The 16,550-nt window shown below is 37.8% G+C and overlaps 1 protein-coding gene and 1 pseudogene across 2 annotated transcripts in view; one reads left to right on the top strand and one right to left on the bottom strand.

Annotated features, from left to right (window-relative positions):
* Positions 1–3,886: 3,886 nt before the first annotated feature.
* On the bottom strand, positions 3,887–7,766 carry LOC107668616 (cap-specific mRNA (nucleoside-2'-O-)-methyltransferase 2-like; annotated as a pseudogene).
* Positions 7,767–11,368: 3,602 nt separating this feature from the next.
* Positions 11,369–16,550, top strand: part of LOC107668595 (protein Shroom4-like) — a 51,014-nt gene continuing 45,832 nt past the window's right edge. For both annotated transcript variants that reach the window (XM_016460537.1, XM_016460543.1), the window contains exon 1: positions 11,369–11,610. In XM_016460537.1, coding sequence (XP_016316023.1) covers positions 11,485–11,610 — 126 coding nt within the window. In that variant the 5' untranslated portion in view covers positions 11,369–11,484. The remainder of the gene's footprint in view (positions 11,611–16,550) is intronic.

Here is a 16,550-nt window from a genome sequence, read left to right as displayed (position 1 = left end):
AAAAGTTAAGAGTCAACCACGCCCTCCTAAAACGGCTCGTTCTAACACGCCCCCACATGTCTACGTCACGAAGTGGGAAGATTTGCATAACGCTGCCCAACTGTTCATGCAAAGAAAGAAGGCATAACTTTTATTCTCGCTGTAGTATTGTTGTTGCCGTTGACGTCATGTCGCAAAGGCACTGTGTTTCGTTGTGAAAGCGAAACTACTTTGTTTGGCCTTCCAAAAGAGGACGATATCCGCTTCATTATGCCTAGAACTGATCTGTGCTGGTCGCTGAGGAAATACATAAATTTTGCGCTGTGGATCGCCGGATCGGCTTTCACCGTGTACGAAGCGGAGTCTAGCCCGGGGTCGTCACATGTGGTTAACGCAAACCCGCCGGCCGCTCCTTCGTCGAATCCACCGGCTGCGCCGTTCTCAAGCTGCGCGATGCAACGCAATGCTAAAAAGACAGTATAAGTCATTATAATCCGTAATTATGTCCCCACTGGATGCAACAAATGCCTAGTTTATAATGGGTTCTATTGTTTTGTCTCGTCGCTCCGGCCGGGACATGGCATCACAGTATGGTAAGGGGCGTAACATTTCCGTCACATGCTTGAGGTATTTGGCCAATCACAACGCACTGGATAGCTGGCCAATCACAGCACACCTCGCTTTTCAGACCTATGAGCTTTGTAAAAATCGATGCGTTTCAGAAAGGCGGGGCATAGAGGAGAAACAATAATGTAGGCTACAGTATGTGGAAAATGTGTTTTTTGAACCTTAAACCGCATAAACACATTTCATTACACCAAACACACAAAATAATGTTCTTTTTAGCAACATCATATGACCTCTTTAACAATATTTTGTAGATTTAAAAAAAAATTGGGTTGCCTGTGAAAATGGTAAATTATACAGTTTACAAAGGACCAAACAGAATCATTCCAAAGACAGAAAGGTGTAAAAGAGTCCTTAGTGGTGATGTAATTTTTATCAAAAGTTGTTGTGATACACAAAAAAATTATGTTTAGAATCTTTATGAACTGTTAAAAGAAAAGACAAGAAAGGAAAAGAAAAGAAAAGAAAAAAATAGATTGTTCATTTCAACCTGCTGTCTTTCAGTTTGTTTTGTGTTTATTGGTTTAGATGTAAACTGGATGAAACGGTTGAATGTGGATAGTGTTGGATGTGAATAGCATTGGGAGATTAGTGGAAAGCTGCAGATGTTCAGATGCAGATGCGAGTACAGAACTCACACTCTTGCTGTGCAGAAATCCATCCACGCAAAAATAATCACAGTTGATAAGAACGGAGTCCCTAACATCCAACAAATGAGAAGACAACATAATCCCAGCGTGGGAGTAACTTCAACTGTAGCATTTGTCAGATATGTGCAGAAACACTTACCTTCATGAGACGTAAGACAGTGCCTCTTCACATATGTGTATACATTTCCATAAACTCTTCTGGTCAGAAAAATGTTGATAGGTTGTTCTCTGTCTTTTGTTGGATCACTCGGAATCACATCTGCAAACATAAAAAAATGTATAACTCAGATAACTCATAGCCCTTGGCTCAGACTTGACTATTATTTGTCAAAACCTTTTTCAGTGAACACTGAAATAGTCACATTATTTATTAAGGAAAAGGAGCAAATGCATACCAAACAAAACTTTGTTGGCCAGATTAATAGTTATTTTTTGATGTTCTAAAGGAGAACACCAATCAACACTAGGAAACTAGTAAAATATTATTATTATTTTTTTTTTTTTCCTACAGGTAAATGATTTTTACCACTTACCTATTTTTTACCACTGTGACATATTTTTTATGTATTTTTATACACTTCCAACTTCAAAAATATATCAATCAATCACAAGCAAATGGTCCCAAATTCTAAAATAAAATGGACATTTTGATATTTTTTAATTGTAGGCTATTTGGGCCAGCATAGATTTTTACCTGCTAACATTTTTACTAGCCCCACTGCAAAAGAACGATCAGTTTTTATGTTTTGCAATGCATTTTTATATTTGCTATAAATGCTAGTATCTTTCATCAAATGTTTTCTTTACAAAACATCTTGTTAATTAAAATGATTGTTTCATTACAAACAGAAAATATGCAACAAACTATAATTGGAAAACAAAAAGAAGAAAGAGTTGCATTATAGATTTCAGCTATAATGTAAAGTCCATTAATTCCTAAACACACTTTTATTGGAAAACAATGCTGTATACAATGCAAAAGATTAATAACTAATTTGCAGTTTTCAACACAGTCATAATGAATACAATCAAACACAACTGTCAAATGTCTAATGTACTCCACCATATACTGTATACCAGCCATTATACCTCAAACTCTGATAACAGTTTCTGTTAGTTGCTATTTATGGTAACAACAAGTGAAAACACTCCATATATGCAATTAAGAAAAGGTTTTAATAAATGAGCCAGGACAGACAAATTGATCAAGGAAACACATATAATTTCAAGCATTTAATAAAAGAAAAAATTGAATGAAACAAATATTAAAATAAGCATTTTGAACCGCACATACTATTACTAATATATTTTTAAAAATCCTTGCAGTCATATGCAGCACATTCAAGATTAAAGCAATATTTTCTTCCCAGTATATATATAAAACAAATGAATTCTGTGTTCCAATGTATCCTACATATTCACTGTAGCACTGGTGCAACTATGGCTTAAAGAGCAGGTCATATGGGTTTTTGAAAAATATCCCTTTTTTTCAGTTTATAATGTAGCTATCCTTAAATGAAAACAATCTGCAAAGTTGTTAATCAAAAAAAAGTGCATGATAAATAAAGATATTGTCTCTCAAAAGAGAGAGTCGATTCTGAATCGCCTTAACGAGTCGTCATATTTTCGAATCTTTGCCTGTTATCGGTATACGTCACTGGGTAACACATTTGCATAATTCCCGCCTGCCCACGAAATACGAACAGAGTCTGACCTGCCCACAAACACTTCTGCTAGTTAGTGTGTTTACATCATGTTGAGAAGACGCTGTGTTCAAGGATACCACAGAAATACAATTCGAACCTTTTGTTGTGTGCATGTCATTTTACCAAGGACCGCTTCTCTAATCTTGGCTTTTATCTTCGTTGGCTTCTAATCTTCTTAATTTGGGCTAACAAGCTCTCCGAAGCACAACCTGTAAGTACGATTGATACGTTATGTGTACATTTTCAATTGAGTGCTCAAAATACCAAATGTTTGTGCTAATATGTGATGTATACCTAGTGCAGCTTTAGGTTTCCAGGTAAAGCACAATATTACTGTCTTACTGAAGTAGTTCTGATAATTCGCTGTGAACCCACTAGTTCCTAAGAATGTGTCGATTAATGTAGACTGACATTGTTCTAACTACTTTGTTCTGATTAAAAGTTAAGACAGAGCGTCTTTTGTCTGTCGTTCTTCAAACATTACAGTAGACAGTAGACATATTTTGGTTTCCAAACTGTATTGTTTCATCAGTTAGTCACGTTAGCACTCGGCTAACATATCCACCATTATTGTTTTAAGTGTTCACAGTTTAGCAGCTAAACTTTAGCTGTGGGCACAATTCGCTTGCATAAGTGTTTTTGTATTTTATGTCATTATTTTAAGAACGGATTGGAGCACTATATTATTGTTTTATGTAAAGGTGCTTTGTCAATGGTAGCGCTCGCTAACTTGCTCAAGGACTCCTCTCTGTGCCAATCAGAGCAGGTTTGGCCGGCTGACCAATCAGAGCAGTGTAGGTTTATGGAAGGGAGGGGTTTTCTTCGAACTTGCTTGGAATGAATCGTTTCGAAATCATTGGCAAATGACTCTAATATTAAATTACAATGTTTTCTGACCTTAGTTGCATTTAAACCTGTTGTAGGGGACTCCAACGCAATATTAGGACACTTTAAAATACCATATGACCTGCTCTTTAAATTAAAGTAAACCAAGACATGATTATACTGAAATGTAATCGAACTGAAAAGTTCTTCTAGAGAATTTAGGCATACAGGGGTAGCATTATGTGCTCTATTCAACCTGCATGAGCACATGTAGCTGCTGTCGAACAACAGCAGTATTGAAGGAAGACAGGAAGCGAGGTAATTCCCCTCTGAGAAGTTCTTCTAAAGGTACAAACTGCAGAATCTGCCTCCCCAGCTCAAGTTGAACTTTTTTCATCTTCTCCAACACGTCCCGGAGAAAGTCCAGCAGCCGGGGTAGTGCTGATGGTGGAGAGAAACCTATACACACAAGAACAGCAGGAGGCCAACCAGACAAACAATGGAATGTGATGTAACGAAAGCACAGGTGGAGTGTGAAAACCAGGCCGGAGGTGAAGCGTGTTAAGACAGAACATAAGGGAATCACCAGGGTCGATCCCTGATGCTGTTTCTGCAGAGCAAAAAGCACAGTGTTCAAAAGCTCAAATTGATAGTCTGGTTGTCCGTCGTGCAATGTGGAATCCTGTACCTCACAACAGGAGGGTGCTTGCAAAAACTCTGGCTGCAATTTAATGCCTACAAGTGTTCCGTCACACCAAGACTGTCTTCCCAGCACCAAACAAGATGTCACATCATGGTTGCTGCAAATCTCAGATAAGATGCCTACAGGGGAGTCAATGCTACAGGAGCTGCATACTGGCAAAGCTCTGTCAGAATGATTCACCGCTTTGACCCCCAGGTTCTCCTCCAGAGCTTCATTCAGGAAGTCTAGCATTTCTTGATCACAGAAGGTGGAGCTGCAGACTTTCGGCAAGGCAGCTCCCTCAAGGGCAAACCAGGCTTCCAAATCGCACTCATCCAATGGGCCACTAAGTACAATCTCACATCCTTCTGTCCCTGCACAGTGTCTCTCTATGAACTCCCCATGATTACCATGGGCAAGGCGCTGCTTCCATCCCTGAAGTTCCATCTCCTTGCGCTGATTGAAAGAGCCCATTTGCTTCCTTTCACAGACTTTTACCCATTTGGCCACACCATCACGGCAAACCCAGCTTTTCCGAGGGAGGTAGTGAACACTGAAACGTTTTGTATAAAACTCTGCAGCATATTCCCTGAGCTGCTCCAATCGCCTGCGCCGTTCTACGCTCATGCATTCAAAAAGCTTGATGTTCTCCTGGATTGTGTTAACTTGCAATGCATGGAAAAATGTGCCTATCTCTTCATGCTGACTTAGAAATGAGTCTGGAATGCAGCGACGGGGAAAGAGCGCCACTGTGGATGCCAAGTCTGGTCCGTAATTACGGATTCACTTTGAGAGCAATGGCCGAATTTGTTCTTTGGCCTGATAGTCCAAGCACACTATATACAGCTCTGAATTTCCAGACTTGCTGGTGCCTGGCTTGAAGACGTTCACAGAACGGAAGCAGCATGCAGGGAGATACAGCAGACAGACAGATGAGTGTTCAAATAGTGTGAACATCTTCAGGACAAATGAGCCTCCAGTTCCTAACAGCAGAAGTGCACAAACGGCTTCGCAATATTGCAGAGGAGCAACTAATCTCTCCTGTTCCCCTGGGTCCCCCCGACAGTCAAAGCTTCCATCTGCTGTAACCAAATCAACACTGCGCATGTTGCTCACAAATCTCGGCAGCTCCAGCAGATGCTTCTGAAGCATTATGTCACCTGTGTTGTCGGATCCAAAGAACCACCAAGGCAGAGTGTGTGCGATGAGTCTGTCATCTATAATAGTGCAACCACATCCGTTGGCTTCATAGTAAGGATTTAGAGTGTTTGCAATCCAGTTCCAGTCGCAGTGCAGGCCACTCGTCTTGAGGAAGTGATTTAGAGCTGATATGAAGGCACCAGGGGCTTCACACAGGTGTATGGAGTTCAATTCGCCACTCTTCAACGCATTGTCAGGGAGAAGTTTAAAAGTGCCTAGGATCTCATAGAACTTGGCCCAAGCCTGGGTGCACAGCTCTGCATTGGTTGTGGAGCGAAGGTGGGCTGTAACAGTGCCTGCTCGGTTGGTGAAACAAGTATGCTGGTGCCATACTGAGAGGTCTTTATCGCTGAGTTGATTCTTCACTTCATTTAGTGATTGTTTCAGAGCCTGCAAACGTGGGTGACTCACATGAGGATCACAGAGCACCACACTTGGGTCAGGCAACGTCCATTCTCCTCCAGCAGGGGGAACGTAACCTCTAACCTTGTTGAAGAGCTGGTGAATCTCCACACGTATTTCCTCATTACAAGTTTCAAAGGCATCTGATTTTTCTGGTGCCGTTCTTTTTCTCACTCCCCGGCCCCGGTTCATCCTTCAAAACTATGTTTGGCGACATCAATCACTCAAAAACTGTAAAAGACAAGGGCAATCAATAAAGATTTTCATGAGCACTATAAATTGGCAGAATATGAAGATTTTAAAGAGATAGAATTTAAATTCTTGCATCATTTACTCACTCTCAAAAGAAGAATGGTAACAGCAATGGTACGCATATTTGCTTTAACATGACAGTGAGGCTCAGCAAGTCTCACAAATGCTATTCTGCATGCATGCTCACATTATTTATTCATAAAGTGCAGGGTGTCAATGCAAAACCCACAGTCAAAGGGTCAAACAGCATATTATCTCTCTGATATGGCCCGTCAGAATTACTTGGGAAGCACTGAATAATTATGTTGTTATATACTAATATATCTAATACTGTTTTATGACAGTTTATGTGATTTTTGGGTTACAATTTATGGGAAAATAAAAAGCTTAGGTCCTATAACTGGTCAACATTTCTAAACCGTGTCACCTTTTTAAAACACAATTTTTGCCTTCACTGGTTCATTTTTAATGGTCCTGCAGTGTTACAAATGTATTTAACATTAAATAGACTTACACATATATCATGTAGTCTCAAAAATAATATTAGTCATGAAAGCTGCATGGACAACAATTACAAATAATTCGCAAAAGGCGGTTTAAAATAGTTTTAGACGGAGTATAGCCTGTCACACCGTTGTACATGACATTAAAGGGGTCATATGATGCTTTTTTTAAAGATCATTGAGTCTTAACTTTGATAAAGAATATCTCTTTGGTTTTGAGACTTTAGTCTTTGCAACTTCAGGGATCTTATCTATTCACGAACAGCTTGTAACACTCCAAAGAGAAAGGAAAACTTGAAATCGCATCATATGACCCCATTAAATTACTCAGGGAAGTTGACAACTCCCCATTTATTTCCAGTGATGCAGTTCCCTACGTTCAGAGAAGTTTATGATTTGCTCTGCGTTTTTACAGACCAACGCATGACACTTAATACAAAAAATAAAAAACCCTGTGTGTTCACATATATCTAAGGGTTACGCTTGCTCTTGTCATGGATTATATCTCACTGTCTGGTTAGCTAGCAAACAAGCTAACGTGGCTACATACCGTAGAAATGCAAATAAAAGCTTTGTTCAAAAATTAGACTTTGATTTATGATTCTTATTATGCTATTGTATTAACCGCTATATTTTCTTCACATCAGCCAAATATCCGACAGAGCTGACAGATTAACCCTATCATTGCTATGGGAGTGCATGTTGTGGCTAGTTTGGGAAAAATCTGAAGGAAAATACGATGTGTCGATTACAGCCTGATAAATTGAAATGAATCACTAAAAACGAACTCTATAGTATTATTTTCCTACTTTGAGTTAAAGTTTACTATCGCTTCGTTGTCAAGATACTAACATAATGAGATCTGCTTTTGCTTACCAAGCTCAGTAGGTTTTCTCGCTTCCTCGTGCATGGCTCAGTGCGCAGCAGCGCTTGTGAAGCTCGGGTGTGACAGGAGGGGGAGTGACTTTCAGCAAGAGACACTTTGTATTTCAGGTAATGTGAACGCTAAATTGAGATGTTGAAATTAAATTACTAATGTTTTTCAAGAGACTTTGTTCTGACATGTTCCTTCTGCATTTATACCCCTCTCTCGTTCTCTCTCTGTACAGCGACTATATGACATTGACTGATGAATTCATTGGCTTTCTAATACATACTGACACACACACACACTGAACTGAAAGCAAAATGCATGTTCTTCATATGGCAACAATCTTACCAAGACAACCAGACAAACAGCTTCAACCATATTTATTTTGTGTTCTGTGTATTATGTGAGTAGCCTACTTGAATTATTTGATAATATTGTATATCTGTTATAGGCTATGTTGTTGGCTATGATGACTATATTATGCACAGACTTATTTTGTTTGTCCCATCTTTACATATTCTAATCATTTCAGTATAATCATCATATAAATAACATGCTTTTATATACACTAACTTTCAAAAGTTTGGGGTCAGTGCTATTTTTTTGAAAGACATGAAGGGGATAGTTCACCCACAAAATTAAACTGGCATCATTTACTCACTCTCGGCTTGTTTTAAACCCATGTGAATTTTTTTCTTCTGCTCAACACAAAAGAAGGTATTTTGAAGAATGAGGGTAACCAAACTGTTTGTGGTCCCCATTGACTTACATTGTTTTTTTTTTTCCAGTCAGTGGGGACCAATATTTTGAAACTTCTTTCACAACATTTAAAAAACTCTTACTGACCTTAAACTTTTGAAATATGTGTATATATGTGATATATGTTTGTATAAAGATATAAACATATAGGTATGCATATGAGTACAATTTGCTATTGCTTTAAATAGTGTGTGTATGTGTGTAATTTACGCTACTGAATCTCTTAAACAAACCCCTCTCACATCTAAAACAGGCTGCACTATTTATTAAGCAAGATCCACTATCACTTTCTTTGATTTATGAAACAGCATTGTACAACAAATTGAGTTTTAACAAACAAAATGTATTGAATTCAAATCATGTCACCCTTAGAAAATGGGGGGAAAAATATTGCCATCAAGCGATAGGAATGTGTGTGAGCAGAGATAAGAGCGAAGCAGAGAAATTTCCCCTGGCTCAGCATATTAGAAGTATGCAGCCATATAACTGCCTGTGCAAGTGTGAATTTAAGGCACAGTAATCTGTCAGGGTCAGATCTCAGATCATTACTATGGAGATGACAAGCTGCTGGCATGAATGGAGCAGTTTATTGCCATGGTGACAGGCAGATTTTGACCCCATTGCTCTTGTACAGTAAATGCCTAAGAAACAGAAAAAGGGTCATAGGGGAAAATCAGACCTGTGTTTAAGGTGACAGTGGAAAAGAGAATGAAAAGAAAGGGTGACAAAATCCAGAGGGTGCACCAAAACACTCTATATAGAAATGAAGACAGATAGATATTGATCTTACACAAACTAATTCTGAGACATCAGTGTCAAAATGAGAAGCATAGATGACCGGAATACAGCTGAGCTGATGTGTGGGTGCTGTCATGCATAAAAGTACACTACATGTGTGCTCAAGTGTATTCATCTACGTAAGGGCGCTTGTGCTTGCATGTGCGTTCAGCTGCTCATATGGCTGTGCATTTATGTGTATGAGAGATGCATTAAAGTTATGTTGAAATGAGTTGATTAGAATGCAGAATGCTAAGAGACTGATAAAAGTCAAGAAGGGTAATGAGAGAGCATGTTATGGTTTCTTAATTGTAACGTCTTATTGCTGTAATTGGAAAGTTGCTCTGAGAAAGGCATTTAACCTGAGGTTGCTCCAGGGGGATTTTCCATGTAATAAATATATTGAAAGTCACTCTAGATTAAAGTGCCTGCGGTAAAAGACTACTTACTTACTTTTATAGGGGTCTATACCTCGTTCACTTTAACACGGTGAGTCTCTGAGAGACTGTTAAAGTGATGATCAGTGTTCTGTTCTAGTATGCATTCAGATTGATACCCTGCATGTTCTGTACCACTACTAAAATGATAATGGAGAGCATGTTGAGAAAAGCTCTTTGCTGTAAACTGCAGCACCTTATAATGCCTAAGTTAGAAAGGTTGCTCCCCGTGGTGGGCCTGTACTTTAGGGTAATTTTTTTAATTATTAGCATCTTTATAATGTCATGTTTTTGTATTTTCCACTTCTTTTAAAACCAATCTGATTTATTTTTATTTTTTTAATATATATATATATATGTGTGTGTGTGTGTTTGTGTATATTCTTTAATTTTCCATGTATTAATTTTAAATAGAAAATATTTTGAATGTTCTGTGAAATGTACATCACTATAGTTGCATATCTTGTAGGGTATAGGATTTGTATGACTCTTCAGTTACACTCTTCAGATAAGTGGCTGATCAAGCGTAGTTATTAGCGTAGTATATAGTGTTACTATATACTCTCTCCATACTCATGTGTTTGACAGGTAATTGATTTAGACACGCTTTTGCAGTTTTTTATCATTTGGTTTCCAGCTTAATAGCTGAATGCAGATGTCCTAACAACATGACAAATTGAACATCACTGGACTTCTGTTAATCACATAGCTGAATGGTTAAGGAAATAGCTGCTCATCAGTGTGGAAATGATTAGTAAAGAAAGGTAAGTGCTCATCCTGAAGCTTTGATCACATATGCTGTCTGCAGGCTGAGCTTTCATTAAATGGTTAAAATACAGCTTGACACATCACATCATGTCACACTTCTACAACACATGAAACAACAGCTCCCCCAAGTGGCCTTTTTTTACTCTTACGTCTACAGCTAAAGAAAAAAAAAGGCTTTTTGGTCAATAAAAAAAAAACAAAAAAAAATGTTATTTGCTTAACAGTGTGTTCACTTACTATATATGGTGAAAAACTGATCTATCAGAACATCAAATGTAATTTTACAATAAAATACTGTATAATATTTTATTTTTTTTGTCTAAAAGGGCTCCGGAATACCAGGAGGGTTAGGCTACACTTTATATTGTAATTTGAAATACATGCCATCTTATTCATTTTTTCCCCTGTAGCCTAACATTATTTAATTTGCTGCATTAGTTTTGGTTTTCCCTGCCTCGCTAGTTAAAGAGAGAAGATCTCTCCTTTGTTAAATAACTCATTTAACAGAAACGTGATCATTTCACATAACGGAGTTGAAATACGTAAGTCTTAATGAGAAAGCATTTAAGTTACTTGATCATTTAATTGTCTTTTGAGCTCATGTCTTTGAAAAAAAAAATCTCTCGATTAGGTTACATTTCAGTTCGTTTTCAATTTACTTGAAACCCCATTTGAAGGTTCCTGTCCAGCTTTCATGTAAATGATCGCCGTTGTAGTTTGAAAGTTATGATGACCAAGAATCGATAACGGCCAACTTTCCTGAGTTTTCCCAGACAGTCGCACAATGGACAATGCAGCGGTCCATAAAAATCCTGCCCCTGCTACAATTTCATTGGTCAGTTAGAGCGACGCGCTGTTCTAATTGGCCTTTCCATCTGCCACTCAAATCTACTCTTCATTCTCAAGCACTTCCTCCGCTACAGTGAGTCCACGGAAAGCCCATCACTGGCCACCGCCTGTCCCCTCATGCGTGGAGTCTCCGGTTGTCGTGATGAGGTTGGGTCGTGATTGCATGGCGATCGGACGGAGCTGAAGGCACAGAAGTCATGATGGAGACCGTTGAGCAACTGGTGTCTTTCCAGCACGTCCATGTGCAACTGAACGGAGGCGCTCCGTGGGGATTCACTCTGAAAGGAGGGCTGGAGCACGGCGAGCCACTCATCATTACTAAAGTAAGACCGGAGTTTACAAAGAGTTAGAAACTCCTGCTATATGTTTGTGTGTGTCTTATTGATTATATCCAAACACTTGATTACATTGTGCTGAAAGTTTAAACTCACTGGTTATGCTTGGATGAATTGTAACGGTGCACTGATGGATGTTTGGGAACTTTGTAAAAACCTAGGTGGTAAGGAAATGGACATGGATATAACAACAGCAACCTTAAAGCTCTTTTTAAATTACTCTTTTTACAAATGACAGATAATGAATCTCATGAGATCTGTGAATCATTGACTTTCAAAAACCCAAAGAAATGAATGAAAAATCAATGTTTTCATAAAAGCCACATTTCTACTGGACATAGCTGAAGTGACCTGGACATCTTATTCTTTTTCCATTCACTATCATGAGTTTTGATAGAGCAATAAATTGGCCAGGCTGATTAATCTGCCAAACAGATGGCTTAATGTTGGCTGATTAATGGGCCTGGTCAAAGTGGTCATTCCAACTAACATCATATTCAGAATCTAATGACAGCTATCTCAAACATTCATATTTTCAAATATTTTACAGTGAATTTAAAAAAAAGCATACATTTTGTGTATATCTCATTTATATTGCTTTGTCATTAAATTAATTATTAAATTGCACTTATTGCCCATATTGCCCTCTAGTAATTGTATCTGCATTCAAAAGTTGAGTGCATATTGTTTTTATTATAGGTTGGCATGTATTTATAATGCTAAAACTGCAGCTGCTTTTTGGTTATAAAAAATGATGTACTAGGATCATGAAAATGAGGCTGTAACAATAATGATCAGTTTCAGAGATGTCTCAGGGATCCCTCTGTGCACACCATATGGACTGTTGCATGCTGCTTTGTGTCATCAGCTCATTAACTTCATCTTTAGCATGTAAAACCAACTGGGATTGTGGTACTACTGTGCAGTAATTTAGATAAAAACCCTTTATATATGTATGATATCGAGGCAGATTGGAAATTACTCATGTTCAATTAACTTTTTAAACAGAGTAATTAGTAATAATAAAAATAGTTAAAATACACTCTTTATTGCATCGCGATGCAAATAACTATAAAAATCAACTTTATTTTCTTCAAAAAAATATAAAAATACTTAATGTTTTTTTTTATTATTATTTATTTATTTAATAATTTAACCCACCAATGACTAAAAATCATCTCTTCCAACTAGAGAAAAGTAGTGTTTTAGTGTTTCCTCACAGGGCGGTGAGCGAATCATGTTTTATTTCTTCTTCTTCCACCCCCATTTCCTCTCCAATGGCATTTGAGCAAAAAGTGTTGATTTATTTTTCTTAAATGAAGATGTTTTGGGGGGACAAGACTCCCAGAGATCACATTCTCAGTCAGCAGGGTGGAGGGAGTGGGGGTCATGAGGGGGAGGCTGGTATTTTTTTTGTCTGACAGAGGGAAGAAATTAATTTGATTTGTGCCTTTTCAGTGTGTCTTAGAAGGAGTTTATAGTTGTTTATGCTGGTGCTCAAAACATCTTGATAACTTGTATAATGTGTGTTGAGTTCGGTTTGGCTGTGTAGTTGGTAAAATGTCTTTTCTTAGCTCTGCTGTGTTTAATTTAATGTGCTTTAACATTTGGCACTTAGCAGTGATATTGTTCCTTTTTTCACTTCTAGGCTTTTGACATTTACATGTCATTTGATCATTCTTTCTCAATGAATTGCCAGCAGGAACAAAATGCATTCAAGAGGAAGATTGCCTAAAATGTTTCTGAGATAAAACTTAGTGTTCGCCTCTGTCATTCTGAAAGTGAATTGTTGAAAGACAGATTTATGAATTACCAATATGTTTCAGAGATATTGGTGTTGTTTTTTGTTATATTGAGCAATTTGATGTTAAGTAAAGCACGAGGCGGGTAAGGTTTTGTAGCTGGCTGGTTAGTTCCGGTAAGTGTCAACCCTTGGTTTTCTGGGGGTTGGATTATGGCCAATCTGATAACCTCATATTCACTGGCTGGACTTGTTAACCGCTTAACCTGAAACGCATGCTTTGTCTGATGCATAGCCCTGCATCTGTGTCTACCTGCTTCACTGCTTGTGAGGACTTTATTTGGATGTCATCATAAATATGATATACAGAGGCTCCCTCAGCGTTGGATTTCATAGTTTATCTGTGTTTGCATGAGCCTTCTGGGGCACATGGCTCCAGTTGCTGCCACTCACACTGATAGTTTTTCCATCTGATTTGGAGGCAAAGCACAACCTGCATGTTTACGTGTTCTGCTCTCATTTTTTTTTCCTCATGGAATCTCTTGCCCTCTAATCCTATCTTCCATCTTTGCACTCTGAGGGCAAATTTTGAATCCCCCAGTGGTCTTGGTAGACATTTATCTCAAACAGCAAACATAAGGACCTGGTGCCCAAGACCAGACACAATACTACCCCCTGCAGGTGTGCAACATGTGCTCGAATTAAAATCCCATGATGGCTCATTGTGACCTCAGCCAGCAGCAAGAAGATACAATGGTATCAAGATTTATCAACAACAAACAGTGGCTGGATACACTAGACATCTCTTGTGCTACGTTAAAGTCTGAAAGTTGGAATTTAAATGGACTCAGATGGAACTAAAATGAACAAAGTTGGTCTTACATCCCATTGTAACTTAATTTTGAGTTGAACATTTTTAGGGGTTTCAAAGCAACTTGTCCAATGCATGACAAAACATTGCCAGACCTGTGATCCTCAAAATTGTGGTGAAAAATGCATGTAAACCATTTGTTTACAAAGAATGCTTGGTTATTTTCAACAGCTGTGGCTGTGCAACAATCCTCAATGGCTTTTGCATTGAAATTGGCATTGATTGAACATGAAGAACAGGCTGATTTATGTATAAAAACCTCATTGTTGCTGCTTTTCCCCCCTCACCACTTTGTTAATCATCCTTCCCTCACATTCCCTCTCTGTTTTGTTCTCCTGTTAAAGTGGAGATGGAAACATTGTGCATTTCCTTGGGTTTCTCTTTTTCTGCTATGAAGTTTATGTAGACCACATGGCACTCCAGTCATCTGTCTCTTCCCACTCCTATTCGGTCAGTGGAACCTATTTTCAGGCGCTGGAGTTTTGAGGTGAAAGAAGATTTTGAACAGAGAGATGGAAATGTTTTACTGGGTCAAAATGCTGATGTTTTAAGTTTGGTGACAGTTTACAGGTGCATCTCAATAAATTAGAATGTCGTGGAAAAGAACTCTGACCACTTGTTTTTTACAACTGCTTTACTTCCGGAAGTATTATTTTCCATTTATTCTCTCCGTAGGCATTTCAATTTTAAACCATGTACTAAACCAAACAGCTCAGAGATGAATCATAACATAAACTTTGATTCAAAGCCAAAATTCTTTTTGAAAATGAGAAAAATTATATTAAATTATTTTTTGAGGAATTAACTACTCATCCCATACAGCACTGTGAGTGGTGTAATCAAATTAGAAACAAAATAAAGCCTAATTGTAAAATATATATTGACCACAAGAATAAAATACAATCATTTTAAATGTTCTGTATAGTGAAAGTTTCCTAGAAATGTCTTAAAAATGAAAACCTATTGTTGCATCTACAGAAGCATATGCTGTTAACAACCTCAGAGGTCATGGTAGGTCTGCTAGAAATGTTTGTACAGTTATTGCTAAAATCCATTGCTCTATGGCGAAAATGAATGGAATTTTACTTCTAGAACCCGACTGTTGCTCTCTATTTGAAGCCATTTTTCCACTTCTACTTTTATTTTTATCATCCCGTTGTTTAAAATGATCTCTTTGTTTAAAGTGGGATTACTTCCCCAATTCTGTTATTCAGTAACAGCATACTTCTGCTTCTGGATAGCTTCCCAAAGTTAAATCATATCAGTTTTGGACTGCTGTGTGGAGCTCATCAGTCCTAAGAGGTAATGCTTCCTTTTTCCACTGTTATTGCAATTGGGTTTAATAGAGTAAATAAATTGTTTCTTCGATTATCTGATAAAAGGCTGTTTGTTTTGAACGATGTGTTGATTGTGGTGAAGTCCACAGCTGGTTATGGGTGTGGGAAGGATCTGATATGTGACAGGAATGTGAGCTTGGCTCCCGTTGCCTTTGCCTTGGGCAGCGAGGCTTTGATGGTGGGAGAGATATTAGGGTCTTATTGCCTGAGCCCCTCCACCACAAACACTCACCAGTGTTTCCACATGGTCTCTTAACAGAGCTGGGAGTGACGGGACTTCTAATCAGTGAGGCATGTGTGTTAGTTGTGTGTTTGTTCTCTGAGTGAATGGTTAAACAGAAATAGAAAAGGTTGTAGTGAAGAGATATGATGTTATAAAGATATCTAATCAAGATATGATAATAATGGAATTCTTTACTCTTGAATTTTGGTTGAATACAAATAATTGAGTATGTTTTAAATGTAAATTCACTCTAAATGGTGGTTGTAATATTCACTAAAGTAATCATGTAAAATAAGTAACAAAATATTAGGGATGCACAATATATTTGTTATCAGACGTTTGATGTGGACAGGTTATCAGACAATTTGTTTTTCTAAATTTAAAGGTATCTTCGATATTGCATATATACCAGCTATAATTGTGTATGCTCATTTCTCCTTTTTTTGCTATTTTTACCCTATTTGTTTAATTTATTCAAGCATTATCTGTCATCTAATGTTCACTCACTTAAAGTTAGTCTAATCAAACAAAACTAATAATATTATAACACTGTTAAATGTAATCTTTGGTAAATCTCAATGTGAATATACATTTTTAATACTGTTTGATGCCTAAATTCACTTTAAACATTATAATGGTTGCTTTGAGTTTTTAGTGTTTCATTGTAATTAATTTAAAGGGGTCCTATTATGCTTTTTCACGTTTTCAACTTTAGTTAGTCTATAATGTTGCTGTTTGAGCATAAAAAAGATCTGC

This window comes from Sinocyclocheilus anshuiensis, unplaced genomic scaffold, assembly GCF_001515605.1.
Source record: "Sinocyclocheilus anshuiensis isolate Anshui unplaced genomic scaffold, SAMN03320099.WGS_v1.1 scaffold337, whole genome shotgun sequence".
NCBI classification, from domain to species: Eukaryota; Metazoa; Chordata; class Actinopteri; order Cypriniformes; family Cyprinidae; genus Sinocyclocheilus; species Sinocyclocheilus anshuiensis.
This window is presented reverse-complemented; position numbering and strand designations above follow the sequence as displayed.